Source organism: Balaenoptera ricei, chromosome 10 (assembly GCF_028023285.1).
Source record: "Balaenoptera ricei isolate mBalRic1 chromosome 10, mBalRic1.hap2, whole genome shotgun sequence".
Classification (NCBI taxonomy): Eukaryota; Metazoa; Chordata; class Mammalia; order Artiodactyla; family Balaenopteridae; genus Balaenoptera; species Balaenoptera ricei.
In genome coordinates this window covers 52,069,520-52,091,813 of record NC_082648.1, presented here as the reverse complement: position 1 = coordinate 52,091,813, position 22,294 = coordinate 52,069,520, and the positions used below count along the sequence as shown (strand labels likewise).

Genomic DNA, 22,294 nt, shown 5'->3' with positions numbered 1-22,294 from the left:
AGAACACCCCTAAACACAGAACGCCTAATTTTTGTTACTTTCGTGTTTATTGATGTAAAATTGATATACAACAAACTGCTGCAGATTTAAAGTGTAAAATTTGATAAGTTCTGACATATCACTACAAGTGTGAAACCATCATCACCAAAATGATGAACAGATCTATCAGTATCCCCCCACCACCAAAGGTTTCCCTGTAGCCCTTTTTTGTAATCTCTTCTTGTCCATCCAGGTCTACTGTCCTGTCCCCTGAAAACCACTTATCTGTATTTTGCAACTGTAGACCAATTTGCATTTTCTACATTATATAAAAAATAGTATGTACTGCTTTGTTTGGCTTCATTTATGCTGCATCATTATCTTGAAACCCATCCATGTTTTTATGTATCAATAGTTCATTCCTTTTAATTGCTGAGTAGGATTTCATTATATGGATATTCTATAATTTGTTTATCCATTCAGCTGTTGATGGGCATTTTGGATTGTTTCCAATTTTCTCTACTACAAATAACAGTGATGTGATCACTCATGTACAAGTTTTCATATGTAGAATGGTTGGTTCCTATGGTAAATGTATGTTTAGCTTTTTAAGAAATTGCAAGACTATTTCATTCCCAAAAACAATGTATGAAAGTTCTACTTGCTCCACATCCTTATCAATACTTGGTATGGGCTCATCTTTTAAATTTTAATCATTTTAACACATGTATAGTGGGACCTCATTGTGGTTTTAATCTTCATTTTTCTAATGACAATTGATGTTGAGTATATTTACACGTGCTTTTTTTCCTTTAAATTTTTATTTATTTATTTTTGGCTGTGTGCGGGCTTTCTCTAGTTGTGGCGAGCCGGGGCTACTCTTCATTGTGTCGCGTGGGCTTCTCTTGTTGCAGAGCACGGGCTCTAGGTATGCGGGCTTCAGTAGTTGTGGCACACAGGCTCAGCAGTTGCAGCTTGCGGGTTCTAGAGTGCAAGCTCAGTAGTTGTGGCGCACGGGTTTAGTTGCTCCGTGGCATGTGGGATCTTCCTGGACCAGGAATCGAACCCGTGTCCCCTGCATTGGCAGGCAGATTCTTATCCACTGCGCCACCAGGGAAGTCCCACATGTGCTTTTTGACAACACTATCTTCTTTGGTGAGGCATCTGTTCAAACCTTTTGTCTACTTTTTCCACTGGGCTTTATGGAATTCCTTATTCTGCATATAAATATTTTATCAGCTAGGTGATTTGCAAATATTTTCTCCCACATTGTGCTTTACCTTTTCATTCTCTGAACAGTGTCATTTGAAGCGTTTGTTAATGATGAAATACAAGCCATCAATTTTTTTCTTTTATTAATTATGCTTTTTAAATTCATATTTAAGAAAACTTTGCCTAACACAATGTCACAAAATTTTTCTCCTTTTTTTTTATAGTTTTGGTTTTTACATATAGGTCTACAGTCTGTTTTGAGTTAATTTTGTATATGGTGCCAGGTATAGATCAAAGTTCACCTGTTTCTGGCAAATAGATACTTAATGCTCAACCAGCATTTGTTTAAAAGACTATCTTCTCTCCACTGAATTCCCCTTACAACTTTGTGTAAAATCAATTGGCCATATATATGTGTGGATCTACTTCTGGATTCTCTAATCTGTTCAATTGATTCTTACCTCACACCATATACAAATATTAACTTAAAATTGATCAAAGACATAAATATAACAGCCAAAAGTATAAAACTCTTAGAAAAAAACAAGTTTTTTCTGATCTTGGATTAGGTGATGCTTTCTGACACCAAAATCACAAGCAACCAAAGGAAAAAAATAGATAAATTGGTCTTCATCAAAATTAATTTGCGCTTTAGAGGCACCATCAAGAAAGTAAAAGACAATCCACAGATTAGGAGACAATTTTTGGAAATCACATGTCTGATAAGGGACTAGTATTCAGAATACATAAACAACTCTTAAAACATAATAGACAAATAACCCAATTAAAAAATGGGCACAGGATCTGAATAGACATTTCTCCAAAAAAGATATAAGCAGCACAGACAAGATACTTAACATCATTAATCACTAGGGAAATACAAATCAAAATAACAATAGGCACCACTTCATACCCATTAGGATGGCTATAATAAACAAACAGACAATGACAAGCGTTGGCAAGATGTGGCGAAATTGGTACCCTACTTGTTGCTGGTGGGAATGTAAAATGGTGCAACTATTTTGGAAAAGTCTAGCAATTCCTCAAATAGTTAAACACAGAGTTACTATATGACTTAGTAATCCCATGCCTAGGTATAGATCCATGAGAAATTAAAATATACATCTACACAAAAATTTGTACATGAATGTTCAGAGCAACATAATTCATAGTAGCCAGAAAGTGAAAACAACCCAAATGTCCATCAATTGATGAATGGATAAATTAAATGTGGCATATCTCCATACAATGGAAAATTACTCATCCATAAAAAGAAATGAAGTACTGATTCATGCTACATGAAGACACTTTAAAACTTTGTGCTAAGTGAAAGAGGTCAAACAGTAAGGCCACATATTGTATGATTCCATTTAGATGAAATGTCCCTAAAAGGCGAATCCATAGCGACAGAAGTATATTAGTGATTGCTTATGGCTGGGTCTTGAGTGGGGATGGAGAGTGACTGCTAATGGATACGAAGTTTCTTTCTGCAGTGACGAAAATTTTGTGGAATTAGACAGTGGTGATGGTTGTTAAAACTTTGTGAATACACCAAAAAACACTGAATCATAGAATTTAAAAGGATGAATTCTATGGTATGTAAATTGTCTCATTTTTAAATGAGATAGAAAAAAACCTACTAGGAATGTGATTTGGAATTGTGTTGAATCTGTAGATTGAGTGGGGGAATTTAACAATATTGAGTTTTCTGATCCGCTAACATAATTTCTGTCTTTATTTAGGTTTTAATTTATCTCAGCAATGTCTTATAGTTTTTAGTTTACATGTCTTGCACATGTTATCAGACTTATCTGTATTTTATATTTTTGGTGCCACTATAAAATGTACTTTTAAAATTTCAATTCACGTTAGTTCATTTTTAGTGTACAAAAATGCAATTGGTTTTTGAATAATGATCTTGTATCCTACAGGCTAATCTCATTTATTAGTTCTAGAAGTTTTCTTTTTGTAGATTCCATTAAATTTTCTACATAGACATAGGTGTATGTGAATAAAGGAAGATTTATTACTTCTTCCGATACAAGCTGTATGCCTTTTATCTCTTCTTCTTGCCTTATTACATTGCCTAGGACCTCCAGTACAATCTTGGCTTGAAGAGCTGAGAGTAGACATCCTTGCTTTTTCCTGATTTTAGAGGGAGAGCACTCAGTCTTTCACTGTTGAGTATGTCTTCTGTAGGTTTTCCATAGATGTCCATTATGAGGTTGAGGAAGTTTCCTTGTATTTTACTCTTTTGTTTTATATGATATATTATCTTTGTAATATTTATTTCTCTATTTATACTTAATGTTTATTTCTATATATATCCTCTTTATTGTTGGACTTGATTTACTAAAATTTTGTTAATAATTGATGCATCTATGTTCATGAGGGATAATGGTCTAGAATTTTTTCTCTTGAAATGTCTCTGCCAGATTTTGGTATCAAGGTAATGACGGTTTCATAGTATGAACTGGGACGTATTCTCTCCCACTTTTCTAAAAGAGCTTTTGTTATTCAGGGCTATTCAGAGAATCCATTCTTTTGGAATGAGCTTTGGTAGTTTTCATCTTTCAAGGAATTTGTCTTTTTCACCTAATTTGTTGAATTTAATGGCATAAAGTTCATAATATTCTTTTATTCTCCTTTTGCTGTTTGTAGATTTCTGTATTGATGTTACCTCTCTTGTTCCTGATATCGGTAGTTGTGTCTTTTCCTTTTCTGGTGATCAAACTAGGTATTTATAAATTTTATTATCTTCACAAAGAACCAGTTTTTGGTTTCATTGATTATCTCTATTTTTCTATTTCCTCTTTAATTTCTGTTCTGAACTTATTAGTAGTTCCTTTCTTCTGCTTGATTTAGGTTTAATTTGGTCTTACTTTTAGTTTGAGTCAGAAACCAAGGTCAAAGATTTCAGACCTTTCTTTTCTTTATAGATGTTAAGGGCTATAAATTACCCCCCACATACTATTTAGCTACCTTCCACAAATTTTGGTATGTTTTGTTTTCACTTTCATTTAGTTAAAAATACTTGCTAATATCCCCTTTGAGTTCTTTTTGACCCATGGCTTATGCAGAAGTATGTTAGTCTCCAAACATCTGAAGATGTTCCAACTGTCTGTTATTAACTTCTTATTTATTCCACTGTAGTAAGAAAACATATTTCATATGATTTAAATCCTTCTAACTTTATTGAGACAGGTTTTATGGCCCAGAATATAGTCTATCTAAATGTTTCATGTGCACACCTAAAAAGAATTTTCGTTCTGCTGTTATTCAGTGGAATATTCTATAAATGTCAATTAGGACAGGTAGGTTGATTTATTTCATTACTACTTTTCTGTCTACACGTTTTCTATCATTTATGGAGAGAAGAATATTGAAATATCCATTATATAATTGTGGATATTTTTCTATTTCTCCTTGCAGTTCTATCAGTTTTTGCTTCACATGTTTTCAAGTTATGCCATTAGCTGGGTATATATTTAGGATTATTATGTTTTCTTAACAAATTGTCCTGGCCCATTTATGATCATGAAATGAACTTTTATCCCTAGTAATGTTCTCTGTTCTAAAACTTAACGTCTGATATTAATATGGCCATTCCAGCTTTCTTTCGATAAGTGTTAGTATGTGTATTAGTTTTCTATTGCTACATAACAAATAACCATAGTAGTTTAAAACAACACCCATTTATTATCTCACAGTTCTATGGGTCAGAAGTTCAGATGGGCTCAACTGGGTTTTCTACTTAGGGTCTTACAAGGAAGAAATCAAGATGTCACCAGGCTGGTCTCCTATCTGAAGGCTCTGGGGAAGAATCTACTTCCAAGTCCATTCAGACTGCTAGCAGAATTCAGTTCCTCGTGGCTACAGGTATGAGGTCCCTGTTTCCTTGCTAGCTGTGGGCCCAATGACTCTCTTTGTTCCTAGAGGATGCCTGTCTTCCTTCTCACGTAGTCCCCTCCATTTTCAAACCAGCAATGAGTCCTTCTCATGCTTTGAATCCTGACTTCTACAGCTACCAGCCAGAGAAAACTCTGCTTTTAAAGGGCATGCACGATTAGATAAAGCTCACTGGGATAATCTCCCTTCTGTCATATAATATAAGTAATCACAGGAATGATATTCTATTCTCAGGTTCCACTCATACTCAAAAAGGAGATGATTATATAACAGGAGGGTCACTGGAGGTCAGTCTTACAATTTTTCAATCTCTTAATCTATTTGTATCTTTATATTTAAGGTGGGTTTCTAGTAGACAGTATACAGTTGGGTCTTTTTTTTTTAATCCAATCTTACAGTCTCTACTTCAAATTGGGATATTTACATTAAATATGACTGTTCATAGAGCTGGGTTTAAATCTACCATCTTACTATTCGTTTTGTATCTGTTTCATTTGTTCTTCGTTCTTTTCCACTTAAAAAAATTTTTTTTAAACATTGCTATTTCTCCTTAGTATGCATTGTATTTTTCTGCTTCTTTGCATTCCAGGTAATATTTGGTTGTATCCAAGATATTATAAATTTTATCTTGTTGGATGCTGGATATTTTTGTATTCCTACAAATACTCTTGTGTTCTGTTCTGAGATGCAGTTAAGTTACTTGGAAATAGTTTGATACTTTCAATTTAGAAGGATAAATTTTGCCCTTCTATAGAGGCAAACCCATTCTCTGCAGTCTACCCCGAGATTTATAAGGTTCTCCACTCTGGCTACTGTGAACACATTATTCCTGGTCCTTTATGAGTGAAACCGAGGGTACTATCAGTTAGATCCATTAAATTATAACTGTAACCTGCCTTTACTGATCAAGCACACTTTAACTGTTTTTATAAAAACTTGCATGTCCTCCAAGCTTCTCATAGCCTAAACAATAAGATATTTGCCTGAGTTGTTTTTCAGGAACTTGAAATCAGCTGTGTTCAGTTCTAGGTGGAGCTAAGACTGGTTAAGACCACCGACTGTCCAACTGGGCTGTGTGAGAGTCCGCTTGGTGACTTTTGACATGAGAGGGCCAAAAACTCCACCCTCAGCACCTGCTAACGCCTCCATTTTCTGAACATGCGTCCCACAGAGAAGCAAGTAGCTTAGTTGCACCTGCACAGAACGACTATTACCTCACTCTTTCCTTATCACCAATTACCTTTTCCCACGCTCCCCACACCTCAGACCACCCTGCTTCTTTGTTCCCATAAATACCCTGAGCCTCTTGCCATCAGGGAGGCAGATTTGAGATTTGTTCTCCCGACTCCTCACTTGGTTGCCTTATGAATAAACCCTTTCTCTGCTGCAAACCTTGGTATCTCAGAATTTGGCTTGCTGTGCATCTGGCAAATGAACCTGATTTGGTAACATGAACCTAAACGATTGTTCCTTCAAATTCTTTTGGATGGTTCTTTCCTTGGCCTTGGGTAGCTTCCTCACATACACGCACTGGTCAACAGTCAGCTCTAGACTTATAAGAGAGCTTCTATAGATCTCTAGGTCTCTCTCTCTCCTTGTGTGCTGCTCATTCCTCTCTGGTACTCTGCCCTGAGAACTCTGGCTGCCTTGGTCTCCCTGGACTCCAAACTCTTTCTTCAACTAAGGGAGGCTGCCAGACTTTGCGTGGGTTTCTCATTCTGTGCCGTGTCTTGGAAACTCTCTCAGTGCAGTAAGCTGAGGAAATCATAGGGCTCACTTCATTCGTTTCATACCTCTCAAGGATCACTGTTCTTTGCTGCCTTATGTCCAATGTTTTGAGAACCACTGTTTCACGTTTTTTGTCAGGGTTTTAGTTCATTCAAGTGGAAGGATAAGTCTAGTCCCTGTTATTCCATCCTGGCCAGAAATGGAAGTTCTGGTACTTATGTTTTATTCTCTTTAAATGTTATACGAGTTTTAGAAGAGCTGGCAAGTAGTAAAGGTTGTAGAAGATTAATGCAAAAATCCAAGAATGTAACCATATACCACTGATCCCCAACTTAAAGAAAAAAGTCATGTGCCCATTAGCAACATAATACACAATACAGCATTTCCCCCAAACAATAAGATAGTGCTTTCTAATTAACATTCTAGGTTTAAACGATAATAAACCCTTATTACATCAGAAATGACAAACAGAATTTGTCATGATACAGAATATAACTAATTGTAACACAATAATCTGAATTCATTAGGTCAAATCCATAATACAGTCAGCCCTCTGTATCCATGGGTCCTGTATCTGCAGATTCAACCAACCCTGGACAGAAAATATTTGAGGGAAAAAAAAAATTTCAGAAAGTTCCAAAAAGAAAAACTTGAATTTTCCGTGTACCAGCAACTATTTGCATAGAATTTATATTTTATTAGGTATTATAGATAACCTACAAATGATTTAAAGTATATGGGAGGATACATAGATCATATGCAAATATTATGCCATTTTATATAAGGGGCTTGAGCATCCATAGATTTTCGTATGTGAAAGAGGTCTTGGAACCAATCCCCGCATGGACACTGGGGGGTGACTACACAAAGAAATTTCTAATTTACCTATTTATTTACATTAACATTTTCCATATTACTATAACATACTGAAACGAACACATTTACAACCTGACTGAAAGAAGGAAATAATACCTTTAAGAAGCCCAGAGTTATCAATGGGTCCGGGATATACATTTTGATCTCCCATCTGGTATTTGTCCCAACTGTCAAATCCAACATATTTTTTCCACTGTTTGAACCAGCGACTATCGACTAGGTACCTAAAAAAGAAGAGAAATCGGTAAAGGAAAATACCAGGAACTACAAGAATAGCAGAAAATCTGTCTATTTTTTATATTTCATTTTATATCAAAGTACATGTCTACTTCAAAGGATTACTGAGAATAACTATAATGTCACAGTAGTAGAACAAAAATATTTCTCTTGTGTAAAGTATTATTTCTATTGTTCTGTAAAGTATCTACTAAAGACAACTATTAACATATACATTAAAAAAAATCCTTAACAGCATTTTAAAAAAACGCAATAGCTATTCAACAGAATATTTACCAATTGAACAAAATGGTAATTATAAGAATCAGTCAAAATAAAATTTTAAATGCAACATGGTAAAATATAAATATGGAAAATGGTTCTTTTGCAAAAAACTTACAGTATATTAATTTTATATATTTAACTATCTTTTATGGGGTAAGGAAAGCAATTATTAAAGGTTTGCAAGATTGATTTTAGTAATTATAATCAAAGCTTTCAAAATAATTAGCTTCTTTACCAACAAAAGTTAATAACAACGATACTGTCTCCAATTGTTTCTCATACATTAGTAAAATCTGCTGGGGCAAGCAGGACTGGTTTTTAATTGATTTCAAAAGTGTGATACCAAGCACTATAATAAGCATTACTGAAACTATATTCATCTTACTTTCAAATACCTAAATTAGTTTCTCCTCAGATGACCAGTGACAGAAAAAGTAAAATAATGGTTCTCTAGCAAAGAAAGCATAAAAAATTATAAATCTAAAAAACTTTACATTGATTTATATCTACTATGCTTTGCCACTGGTTCATAATTATTTTAAATTCTTTTCCAGAAACACTTGCCCCACACTTAACCAGGTTCAATCACAAACAAAAGCAAAAGTAAAGATTAATAAGATGTTTAAAGCCCACATGCATAACCAAGTTTTTTAGAAGAACATCATTCTAATATTTCTGTGCTTATAGCACTATACATACAGCACTATAGGAATGAAACGCTACAGTTATGTTTGAAAATGCCTGAAGCAAAGGCACCAACATAGCAAAACCCCACAATTCTTAAATAATATTCATCAACAGTTTAATTCCCTAAAAGTGGGTAAGGCAGAATTATCTATACATGAGTATTCCAAACCCACTATCAGGGTTACACAATGGAAAGCCCCCAAATTGTAGATTTTGATATTTATGAGAAAATAAGAGTTGAAAAACTAAGTTTTAAGAAAACCGTTTCTAAGATAAATAAAATAGATTAGACTAGAGATGACTTTATATGTTAAAATGATAACAAAGAAAATTATACTTAATTGTATATCACCCACTAAAATTTTTTTAGACTCTTTCTCCCTTGCAATTTAAACAAGATATTCAGACATCTCATTTGCTTTCTTTGCAAATAAATGTCATACTAAGCGATCTTTCCCCTATTCCATTCATCTATTTTTCTGTCATTGTGCCAATTTAATTGTCTTAATTACTTTTATATTGGTATTACTCAGGGCACGTTCCCCCAGCTTCTTCTTGTTGCAAACTGTCTTAACTATCTTTGGCCATTTGCTATTCCATACGAATTTTAGAATCAGTTAGTCAAGTTCCACAAAAAACCCTATTAAGATTTTGATTGGAATTGTGCTGAACTTATAGATTAACAATAATACTATAAAATGTCATTTATAAAACTTACATTAAAAACTATTTGTGGAATACTATCAAAATTCTATTTATATTTACTTAAAAGATATTTCTAAAAGATGACGTTTTAGCTCTCAAAGTATTTAATAACATCTTTAGTTTTAGTGCAGGGTTGCACTGGGCAGAATTCATCTGCTGCCATAACATTTCTAGTTCAACTTTCTTTCCTAGATCTTGAACTGAGTGCTTTCTGTACAATGAAACCATTATGACAGAAAACTCTCCCAAGTGATGAAAATTCAGCTGTTTTTAACACTACCTTCAATTGAAAATGGCCATCATATTTCTATTACAGGCACCTATAACTTACTTGTAGAATGTTGTGGTAATGAAACATGAGGGAAGTAGAAAAAACAGGAGCGTCAATTACTGAAATAATGTGTAGTTATAGGTGCACCCTTGAAATTAGATGAAGTGGACAAATAAATGAAAAAAAATTTATTTCAAGACATTTACATGGATTTGTTGTACTGTAAAAACTCTAATCGTAATCTATTAAGAATCTGCCCAAAACACAAGATTCCTTAATTTTAACTCATAAAAGACTAGAACAAAATCAATAGCTCACCAAGATTACAAATAAGTGAACAAGGACTTGAATTTATTTTACATTCTCAACAGCACTCTTAATCCTTGATATGCTATTAGGGTCCAGATGCACCCAACTTTAGCTTCTGAGTTTCTTTTTTGAATAGTTATAACTATTTGTAAAGATTAATACTTCCTGGCTTTTATTCTTGAAATATCAATCTTTACAAATAGTTATAACTGATTTTAACATTAAGTCTAAAATGCTTAACATTGCCTAATAGGTCTTGCATGATCTGATCTGCTCCTACTTACCTCTCTAGTCTTAACTGGTACCATTTTTCTTTGTGCTGAGATCTAGTTCCTGAGCACACTTTTTTTCTGCCTCATGGCTCCTTCTGCCTCAAATATTCTCCTACTGCTCTCAACACCTAGTTAACTCTTATCATCTTTCAGATAGTTTAACCATCACTTTCTCAGGGAATCCTTCCAAAAGCTTCTCCCCATTTCCTCTTAGTTTGGAAAAGGAAAAACAAGATGGCAATCTCAGTCTACTAGATCTCAAGACTCTTTATTAACTTACAGGGATTACTTTTAATAATAACAAAATAACTAACATTTGAGCTTTACTCTTGGGCCAGGCACATACTTCTAAGCACTTTAATATACTGGCTCATTTACTCCGTTAACTACCCAATGAGGTAGGCACCATTATAATTTCATAGGCACACAGAAATTAACTTGTCCAAGGTTACAAAGTTAGTGCCAGACCTGTGATTAAGAAAATGTGTTATTAGCATAGGGAGAAGCGGAAAGACCAATGAAAATAGCACAAAGAAAGAAGAACCAGGCTCAAATATATGTGGAACTATGCTGCATGCTAAAATCATTACAAACCAGTGTAGAAAGATCTGGCTATATATACGGGAAAAATTAATTAAGAGCTCTATACCTCACATATGTAGTCAGTTCTATTCGAAAAAGCTTCTTACGAAAGCCTGAATGTGTTCAACATGATTGATACACAAGGGAATAGTAACACAAATTCAGTGCATGCTTAAGCACTACTTCACCCATAAGCAGTGCGAGGACTAGGGTGAGGCAAGTGAGATGCCTAAGGACCCTAACAGGGAGTGCTTCCTTAAATTTTACACCCTAGGTGCCTTGCTTGTCTCACCCTAGTCCTAACTGAAACAAACACTAGATATATGTGGAAAATTTCCCAGGTACACTGAGCTGCACAGGTATGCACAAAACATACATTTTAAACATCTACCTACATTCACCATGTGTGTTATGAACCATACTCTCCACATCTGATGTTACAACTTCTTGGCAGATTTCGGATAACCCTCCTTCTACCATTTCACAATCCCACTTCAAGCAAATCTCATCTTTTTCAAAATAAAAATACCATATTTACTGCAGTATTAATGTATTTCTTAACCATTTAACATGTGTAAAACCATGCTACAATTTTTATTAAGTATCTTTTTAAAAAAAAAATTTAGTGAAATTTTTCACTAAAACTGAAAAATTTTTTAAAGCTCTGTGCCCCAACCCTATTTTTCCCGTATGCCCTGTGGTTTTTATTGCATGATTTTGCATATAGCACAGTGATTTTTAGGTACACATGCTGCATTACAGCAGAAACTGTACAAAAATAAATTGTAGTTGGATTAAAAACATAAATGTGAAAGCGAAAATATAATTTTTTAAAAGATACAGGAGAAAATCTTTGTTACTTCAGAATATAGGAAGAGTTAAGACAAAAACCAAAAAATCTTAAAGGTAAAAGTTGATAAAATTGCGAGGCTAAAATGAAAAGCTTCTGTTCAACAAAGGCACCAAGTAAAGAAAGATATAGATTGGGAAAGATACTTATACTGCCTATAACCAACAAAGGATTAGAACATGAAAAACTCCTTTAAATTAATTTAAAAAAAAAAAAGAATGAAAAAAAAGGGCAATTCACAGAACATCAGAATGGCCTCTACACATATGAGATGTTCAATCTCATTAGCAATGTGAAAAATACAAATTAACACCATACCACATCATTCTCAGGAAACTGGTAAACACACAAGCACATGCACATGTGTCAATAATATTAAGTGTGGAGAAGATGTGTAGTAACTGCAACTCATAAACTACCAACTGGGGTATAAACTAGAATCCTCATTTTGGAGAGTAATTTGGCAATATTTATTAAAGATGAAGATGTGCATACCATAGAATCATGTATTGCCATTGCTAAGTTTTACCCTACAGAAACTCTTGCACATATTTACAAGAATACAACTGAAGAATACATAACGCAGCATAATTTGCAAATGGAAAATTGGAAACAAAAACCAAAACCAATATTCATTATTCCTACCAAGAAATACTACCCAAAAACTAAAATGAAAAATACTACATGTATTAACATGGATAAATCTCAAAACTGCAGTGCTGAATTAAAAAATACAAGCTGCAAAAGGCTACATGTAATATAACACAAACATATTAAGATAACATAGATATGCACACACAGTACAACTATATAAAAATTTTAAGCATGCCACAAATAATATTATCCATAGATCCACGCATATATATTAAAAATATAAGTAAAGAGAATAATAATCAGTTTGTGGATGGTGGCTCCCTCTGGCAAGGGAGGGAAGGGGTTAGGATTAGGCAAACATGTACAGGGAGATTCAACTGTATCTGTAATGTTTTATTTTTTTAAACTAAGAAAAGTGTACACAGGTGTTTTGTTACAGTTTTCTTTGTATTGTTTTCTGAAATATTTAATAGGACTAATATGTTTTCTATTTAATATACAATAGTTTATATATATCTTCATATACATACACAAAATGAAATGGAGTCAAATGTACAAACTACAAATAATGTTGCAGTCAACAAAGCTGATACATTCAGCAAACGAAAAGAAATTTCAAGCATAAAAATAGGATAAAAAATACGTACAGCAAAATGTATAAAATGCATAGCTTTAGTTTTATTTTTTAAAGAAATTTATAATTTTCTATTACCTCATATTTATCTTTTATATTTTATATTACCTCTTCCAAATCCAACAGATGAATTTGCATTAGATTTGAACAAAAAACTTACATAAGCTTTGAAGAATTTTCTTTAGAAAAACATGATTTATTTGATTATTTCCAAATTGATCAAATTATGATTCTGATATATAGTAATGTATTCATTTTCAAGAACTATTTCCTTTTGGTAACTAACGCCTAGTAAGTAAGCCAGAAAAGTAAAAATGACTGGTTGACATCTCATAAGAAAAGAAAAGCACAAAGTACAGCAAGTAGAGATTATTACCTTTGATATCTGGGAAGATAATATAAGCAAAACAATCAATCAAAAAATCCTAAAACTGACAGAAATACTGATTTTGAGCTGATCAAGCTTTAGTATCAAATATTACATTAAACTATAGACTTGCAACCATCTAAAATTCAAGTAAATACTAATGTGCAAACATCTAGATAGCCCAGAGTAGTTATTAATCACTTTACAATAAATAGACTAAGTTTCTAAACAAAGGAGTCTATACCTTAGAGATGAAACTAAAGGTGAAATATTTCTGAATAATATTGAGCCATCTGACTGTTCCCATATAAAAAGCTATGAAGCAAATGTACCAAAATATGCTCAAGATCATTTTACTTTTGACTGAGGCCTCTGGCTGTGGCTTAATCACTGTCATTCCCCTCTGTTTCAGTGGATTACAAGGGATTTTATGACAATGCCTCACACTAGGTCACGACCGATGATTCTCAAACACTAGAACATCAATATGAAAATATTTTGATCATGTTATTATCTGAGTTCAAAAATTACTAAAGAAAATTTCATGGAGATTAAAGATCTATGGTCTTCAATCAATATCTCAAGTCCTTTAAAGATGACCCACAATCCTCCAGCATGTCTCCAGTTTAGCCTTCTCTATTTCCAATAATTTGCCAGTCTCATTAAGTCTCTAGCCCATTAGGCTGAATAGACAGCCTTGCTGCTTACTTTTCAACGAAGTAAAAGCCCCAACTTTCTTACTCTTTTGTTCCACACCTTTATCATACCCGATTCCCTTATATATTGTGGAGGATATAACCCTCCTTAAATCCAAGGCTAATAATTTTTGTTCCTAGTCTTTGGATCTAATTTCCTTCTGCCTCCTTGGAGACTTAGTCATTAACAGCCCCTATCCCCTTGTTTCTCCCTGTATCTTTTCTTTTTTCAACTTAGCATATAAGAGGGGCCAACTCTTTTCCCCATTCCCCCTATATTACCTCCCAACTCACATATTCATTTCCTCTTCTATCTACCCCCATTTTTTTGACTTGTCCCTGCAGCCAAGCTTTCCTCAACCCTCACTTGCTCTTCAACCTAGCACAACAGATCTTCCTACCTCAATGGGCTCTCAAAAAGGTTCTCACTAAGTTACCAACGGCCACCCTAACAAATCCAAAGGATCCATAATTTTATTACCATATCAATGCTTTTAAAAATAATCTGTGATTCTACCTTTTTGGATGGGAGAAATATATATATAATATTATATATTATATCTAATAATATAATATTGTATTAATATGATAACAGTATATATTACATATAATTATATATATATATGTAACTTAACAACATTCTCTTCCTCTGTATAAATGTTAGTATTCCACAGAGCTGCTCTCAAATTTCTTCTTCTCTCACTGTTAATACTCTCAGTGATATTGTAACTCATACCAATGATTCCAAAATTTGCATTCCGAGGCCAGTCCTCAAGTTCTTTTTTACTCATGAACAAAATAAGTATTTTCAAAGTGGGCATACCTTTTGGTAAATGTTAGATCTTTGCCTATCAGGAACTTAGCAGAAAAGCACACCCAATAGCAATTTGTTTTCATGATTATTTTTGCTTATAAATTTTCTTATCTCCTGAAATGAGACTTAAGTAGATGTGAATTCTAAATTTACTGTAGAAAAAGTACTAGACCAGAGTTCTCTTTCTGACATTACTTGCTGTGAGGTCTTAGAGAAGTTACTCAATGCTAAACCTTTAGATTGTTCATCTTAGAAATGGAAATACATTCATTCAAAAAATATTTATTGGAGGTCTACTACATATATGCTATTCCGTATGCATTAGGTGTTAGCAAAATAGCCAAGAGCCTTATGTTCATGGAATTCAGAGTCTAGTGGAGGAAAGAGACAGTAAATAATTAAGACGTAGTAAAATACTGTAGTAAGTGCTGTGACGCACAGGGAGCTATGAAAGCATAATAAAGGGGTCCCTATTTAGAATAAAGGAAAGCCTTTTTGAAAAAATAATATTTTAGCATATGGACAGGAGTTATTTCACGAAGAGTAAGATAAAAAGCTATCTAGACTGAAGGAACAGCACGTGCTAGGGCCAGAACAACTTCGGGAGTTAGGTATGCTGGAGGAGCTGACTAAATGCAGTTGGAGTTTATGACAAAGGGAGAAGAGATGCTAGATAAGGTAGGCTGGGGCCAGACTACATAGAACCTTTAAGGTAATTAAAGATTTTATCCTAAATGCAACAAAAGCCAATGAAAAATATTTAGAAGAGATATGATCTGATTTACATTTCATGATGACCACTGGCAGTATCTCACAGGATTGTTGGGAGGTTCAAATACTCATGAAATGTTTAATAAATCAAAAACGTACATAAAGTTATGAGTACTTCAATTGTATGGTGCTAAATATTCTAATGGCATCAAGAAAGACAATTTGTACTGTGGTCTGGACAGAATAATCTTCAATGGCTCCAGAGAAGCAGGGTCAATTTTAGGACCCAAAATAAATCTGAGTCAATTTTAAGACAGTCCTCAAACGCAGAAAAGCTACTGTAAGAACTAAAAAAGCCAGGTTGTAGGTTTTTTGTTGTTGTTTGGTTGTTTTGGGGGGATGGTAGTGGGGAAAGATAGGAGAGTCTCAAAAGTTGTTTAGTGTTTTTATACACACTAGAAGCAAATATAAGAAAGATATAAAGGGACAAATAAATGACAGAAATAGTCCTAAATACAAAGACACTTAAAAGCAGTACAGGGAAATGGGGAAATCCCAAAAGCTGGATTTAGAAAACCACAGAGCTAGTGAATGTATAGTTGTTTTTTTTTTTTTTTGATTAGTACATGTTTATGCTGACAACTGTCAGATAAGCAGTTCCTTCTTAATTGCCTAATACTGACATAAATATGACGTTTATTTTTTCTAAAAAATCCTACCTTTCTCCTCAAAGTAGACATAATACTGTCACTCTTTTACAACTAAGAAGATACACAAAAATTTCAGCCTAATCCAATGTAGCACACTTAATCTGAGAACAACATGTGTAACTATTGTGCGTAGAATTAACAGCATAAACAATTTTGGATATTAATTCACTCTATGACTAATCCTCTCATTTAATAAAATACTGTTTAAATTACATGAGTTGCAATAGCATGAACCATTTTTAATACTAAAAGAGATATTAATAGTATCTAGTATTTTACTTATTTGTTTTTTTGATGTGGACCATTTTTAAAGTCGCTATTGAATTTGTTACAATATTGCTTCTGTTTTGTTTTGGGTTTTGGCCACAAGGCATGTGGGATCTTAGCTCCCTGACCAGGGAACGAACCCGCATTCCCTGCATTGGAAGGCAAAGTCTTAACCACTGGACCGCCAGGGAAGTCCCGTATGTAGTATTTTAAATTGTTATAAACTAGATATTTCACTGAATTTTTTTAAGTACCACAAACTAAAACTCATCAGTAAAACATAACCAAAGAAAGCTATGAAGTTCTTTCAAATAAACCATCAAATAAACCAAATAATCATCCCTTTATATCTTAATTTTTAGATCTGAAGCGTTTCCAACCTATTTTCTGCTCTGCACATTAAATTCATCAGTTGGCAAGAACTAATTTTTATGACCTCTTTTTGCATCTAAACTAAGAGACAAATAAAGAACTCAGGAAGGAGGCCAAGTAAGATTGGGAAAGTGAAAAGAAAACCCACAGAATCAGGGAAAATTCTGCAAATCATCTATCTGATAAGGAATTTGTATCCAGAATACATAAAGAACTCTTAAAACTCAATAATAAAGAACGAAATAACCAAATTAGAAAATAGGCAAAGGATCTAGACAGACATTTTGCCAGATATACAAAGGGTCATTAAGCATATATGAAAAGATGTGCAACATCATTAGCCACTATGAAAATTGAAATCAAAACCCCAATAAGATACCACTTCACATCCACCAAGATGGCTATAATCAAAAAGACAGGCAACAACAAGCACTTCAAGGATGTGGAGAAACTGGAGCCCTCATACACTGCTGGTGGCAATGGAAAATGGTGCAACTGGTTTGGAAAAGAGTCTATCAGTTCTTAAAAAGCAAACATAGAGACTTGGCAATTCCATTCCTAGGTATACACCCAAGAGAAATGAAAACTTATGTCTTGACAAAAACTTGCACACAAATGTTCATAGCAGGATTATTTGTAACAGTCAAAAATTGTGAACAACCCAAATGTCCATCAACCGATGAAGGAATAATTGAATGTGGTATATCTATACAATGGAACATTTTTTGGAAATAAAAAGAAATGAAGTACTGATACACACAACAAAATGGATGAACCTAAAAAACATGTTAAGTGAACGAAGCCAGGCACAAAAATCACATATATGATTCTATTTACATGAAATATCCAGAAGGCAAATATATAGAACAAGAAATTAGATTAGTAGCTGCCAAAAACAGGGAGATTTGGGTAGAAAAGGGGGCAGGGGAGACTGCTAATAAGTATGAGGTTTCTTTTAGGGATGATAAAAATATTCCAAAATTGATTGTGATGATGGTTGCACAACTTTGTGGACATACCCAAATCCAGTGACTTGTACACATCAAGTGGGCAAATTGTATGATATGTGAATTATATCACTATAAAGCTCTTGTATTTAAAAAAAGAAAAAAAAAGAGAGTGAAAGGGCCATAGATCTGGATGGAATTATTACAGATGACTTTACAGAGATTGGTTTTGAAGAAAGTGAAAGTCAGGGCTTAGTAAAATGTACTGGAAATAATATGAATGATGTGTAAAGTCCTATAAGGTAGGAACATGTAAAGATTTGCAGGAAACGGGAACCACCATCTGTATCAAAGAGCTATATTAGTTAGAAATGAGACTGCTACGACTAGAATGCTAAACCAGAAAGACCTAGAAAATTCTAGAGGTTCCTCACATGGATAACTAGATGAATGTGGTGTTTTACTAATATGACAAAGCTGTCACTTCTTGATTCTAATACTTTCAAGTATTCATCCCTCAAAAAATTGCTTCCATAAATGGCTATGGCTTATCACTCATAGGCAGGCAGTACAGTTTAAAATGCAGGCTTTAGAGTTGACTGCCTAGGTCAGAATCTCCGCTCTACCACTGACTGAGTCTATTACCACGTGCACTTAACTCTGTACCTCAGTTTCTGAATCTGTAAAATGAGAACACTATCACTTATTTCATACATGCAAAAAGCTCTTAACCTTATAAAAGAGTGGTAATATTTGTAATCATAGCCACAACTACACGGTACATATAAATACTTAGCTACATCTCTCCTGAGAATCAAAAGTTTCTTCTGCTTGATATCCAAAGTTATGAAAAAACATTTTCCATCTATATCAAAGATAAATCTCTTGATTAAACTGTTAAACTTTGTCAAGCTGTTATATTGCTAAATAATATAAAGCAACCCAAATTATCAGGTCTCTTTAACCATGATCATTTAACCCTTATCATTCTTTTTTTCGTTCTTCCAGTTTTATTGAGATATAATTGACATACAGCACTATATGAGTTTAAGGTGTACAGCATAATGATTTCACTTACATGCATCATGAAATGATTACCACAATAAGTTTAGTGAACATCCATTATCTCATATAATACAAAATTAAATAGAAAAAAACTTTTTTCCTTATGATGAGAACTCTAAGGATTTACTCTAACAACTTTCATATATAACATACAGCACTGTTAATTATATTACAATGGAATACTACTCAGCCTTAAAGAATGAAATTTTGCCATTTGCAACAACATGAATGGACGTAGAGGGTATTACGTTAAATGAAATAACTCAGACAGGACAAAAACGTATGATTTCACATATATATGGAATCTAAAAAATGAACAAACATAACAAAACAGAAGAGTCATAGATACAGAGAACAAACAGGTGGTTGCTAGAGGAAAGGAAGGTGGGAGGAGGAGCGAAATAGGTGAATGAGATTAAGAGGTACAAACTTCAAGCTGCAAAATAAATGAGTCACCGGTATGAAATGTACAGTGCCAGAAATATAGTCAATAATTATGTAATACCTTTGCATAGTGATAGATCACAACTAGACTTATTTTGGTGATCATTTTGAAATGTATAGAAATATCGAATCGCTATGTTCTGCAACAGGAAGTAACACAGTGATATAGCACAATTATACTACAAAAACAACCAACCAAACAAACTCACATAAAAAGAGTGTGGTTACCAGAGGCAGGAGTGGGGGGAAGAGGAATTGGACGAAGGCAGTCAAAAGGTACCAACTTAACAGTTAGAAAATAAATACATACTAGAGATGTAATGTACAACATGATAAATATAATTATCGCCCTATCATTCCTAATCTTTTTGTTTTTTACTACAGGAACTTGATGCTCTTTTAAATTTTGTCTCTAATGCTCCCAGGTTTTAACTGGCTCTCTATACTAAGTGAAGTCAGTCAAACAAAGAAAGACAACTATCAGATGATATCACTCACATGTGGAATCTAAAAACAAGGATACAAATGAACCTATTTACAAAACAGAAACAGACTCACAGACATAGAGAACAAACTTATGGTTACCAAAGGGGAAAGTGTGTGCGTGTGTGTGTGTTTTGGGGGGTGGGGTGGGGGGGTAAATTAGGAGAGTTTGTGATTAAAATATACACACCACTATATATAAAACAGATAACCAACAAGGACCTACCGTATAGCACAGGGAACCATATTCAATATCTTGTAATATCTATAATGGAAAAGAATCTAAAAAAGAATGGATGTATGTATAGGTATAACTGAATCACTTTGCTGTACACCTGAAACTAACACAACATTGTAAATCAACTATACTTCAATTAAAAAAAAAACAAAAAAACTGCCTCTCTTAAACTCAGAATAGCCTGGTTTCAGAGCCACATTGGACTTGCTTGTGAGAGCCTTTAACTTCTTTCACAAAGGAAGTCTTTTCTATGGCTACTTCTGCTAAACCATTTTCCTGAATCACGATTTTCCTGAACCACAAGGAATTATCACACTAATATGTGGATCTTCTCAAAACTAAAAGGAGAGTGGAAGGGACAGTATTCTTAATTCCCTCCTCATGAAGAGGAAAAAGTAGTCATTACCTTCCTTTTCTTTTTGGAGAGCTATAAAGAAACCATGCAGAATCTTACCGACAGAAGCAGTATTCTAGGCATAACCAAATATAGGTTAATCCTACAGAGGTTTTCTGCCTTATATTAGAATCTGAGCTTCTTCTTTTTGAGGAGCTATTCTTGATTGTTCCCTCAGACACATCATTTTAATCTGTATCCAAAACTGAGGTCACTTACTACCAATCAGTCTTATTCTAGGTTCCTTTAGTAGTGGCTTCTGTGTAAACTGGATGATAAAGTTGAAAGGAACTACATTCCCTTTGTTTAAAGAATAGATGGTGAAAGAATCTGGAAAAACGACTTCAAAGGAATAAATATAAGATACAGAGTGTGAATTACAGTAGTAACTAAGGAAATGAAAATAAGAGGCATAAACCAGGCTGACATTACGCAGGGAAGGAAAAACTAGTAATCGCTGAAAAATTCTATATGGAGACTAAGAAGAAATAGTTTACTGCCTTATGAAATACTGTTTGAATTACATTTAAGTAGTGACAGCACAAAACATTTTTTTTAAATTTATTTATTTATTTATTTATGGCTGTGTTGGGTCTTTGTTTCTGTGCGAGGGCTTTCTCTAGTTGTGGCAAGTGGGGGCCACTCTTCATCGCGGTGCGCGGGCCTCTCACTATCGTGGCCTCTCTTGTTGCGGAGCACAGGCTCCAGACGCGCAGGCTCAGTAATTGTGGCTCACGGGCCTAGTTGCTCCGCGGCATGTGGGGTCTTCCCAGGCCAGGGCTCAAACTCGTGTCCCCTGCATTGGCAGGCAGATTCTCAACCACTGCGCCACCAGGGAAGCCCCAGCACAAAACATTTTTAATACTAAGGAGATACTGGTAGGATTTAGTATTCTAAATCATTATAAGCCAGGTATTTAAATAATATTTGAAAAACTAGCTCTGAAATCATCACACACCCGTAAAATGAGGTAAATAAGAGCACTTGCTCTTATTATATGGCTGCACATGTATAAAGCATTTAGAATAGTGGCTGGAACAGAGTAAGCATTCAATAAAGGTTCACTAGTGGTGGTATTATCACCTGTGAACCACATGCAAACCAACTGATTTCTCTGAGCTCAAACTTCTCATCTATAAGAAAGGAATATAAGTACATACTTTGATCCTTATTTTGAGACTCCAACCAGATAATGCATGTAAACACCTCCACCAGTAGTTCTCAATCTTCCCTTTATCTCCCTGCCAATATATCTGATGGTGTTTCAATTCACTTTTATAATAATCATGGTTTTTTTGTAAAGTGATTCTCAAAGTGAGGAAAAGAAAAATCACTCTAAACTCATGTAATAAAACAAATATATCTAATGACTAACATGGCAAAATTGATTTTATTAGCAGTGATGTTACATGGACTGTCAGTTTTCAGGAAGATGTTAAAGAGGTATCAATATGGTTATGTACCTTCCACTGTCTTAATTCAAATGTGCTTTGACTTTGAAAATTCACAAATAGTTGGTAAACATGGAACATAAAATACCAAACTTTCACATTTGCATTTTCTGTGTTGGGCTGTTCCTATGGATTCTTAGTTGAAAAAAAGTCTTGTGTATTTGTGGTTTATTGTAAACCAAACACTTTTAAAATATGGGCAAAGTACTAAAACAAAATATCCTACA

At 34.1% G+C, this 22,294-nt stretch overlaps 1 protein-coding gene across 7 annotated transcripts in view; it reads right to left on the bottom strand.

Annotated features, from left to right (window-relative positions):
* Nucleotides 1-22,294, bottom strand: part of USP15 (ubiquitin specific peptidase 15) — a 119,674-nt gene that overhangs the window by 92,114 nt on the left and 5,266 nt on the right. For all 7 annotated transcript variants that reach the window (XR_009505414.1, XM_059936385.1, XM_059936382.1 and 4 more), the window contains exon 2: nt 7,801-7,928. Coding sequence is in view for 6 of the 7 variants with exons in the window: in XM_059936385.1 (XP_059792368.1) it covers nt 7,801-7,928 (128 nt within the window). In the remaining variant the exon portion in view is untranslated. The remainder of the gene's footprint in view (nt 1-7,800; nt 7,929-22,294) is intronic.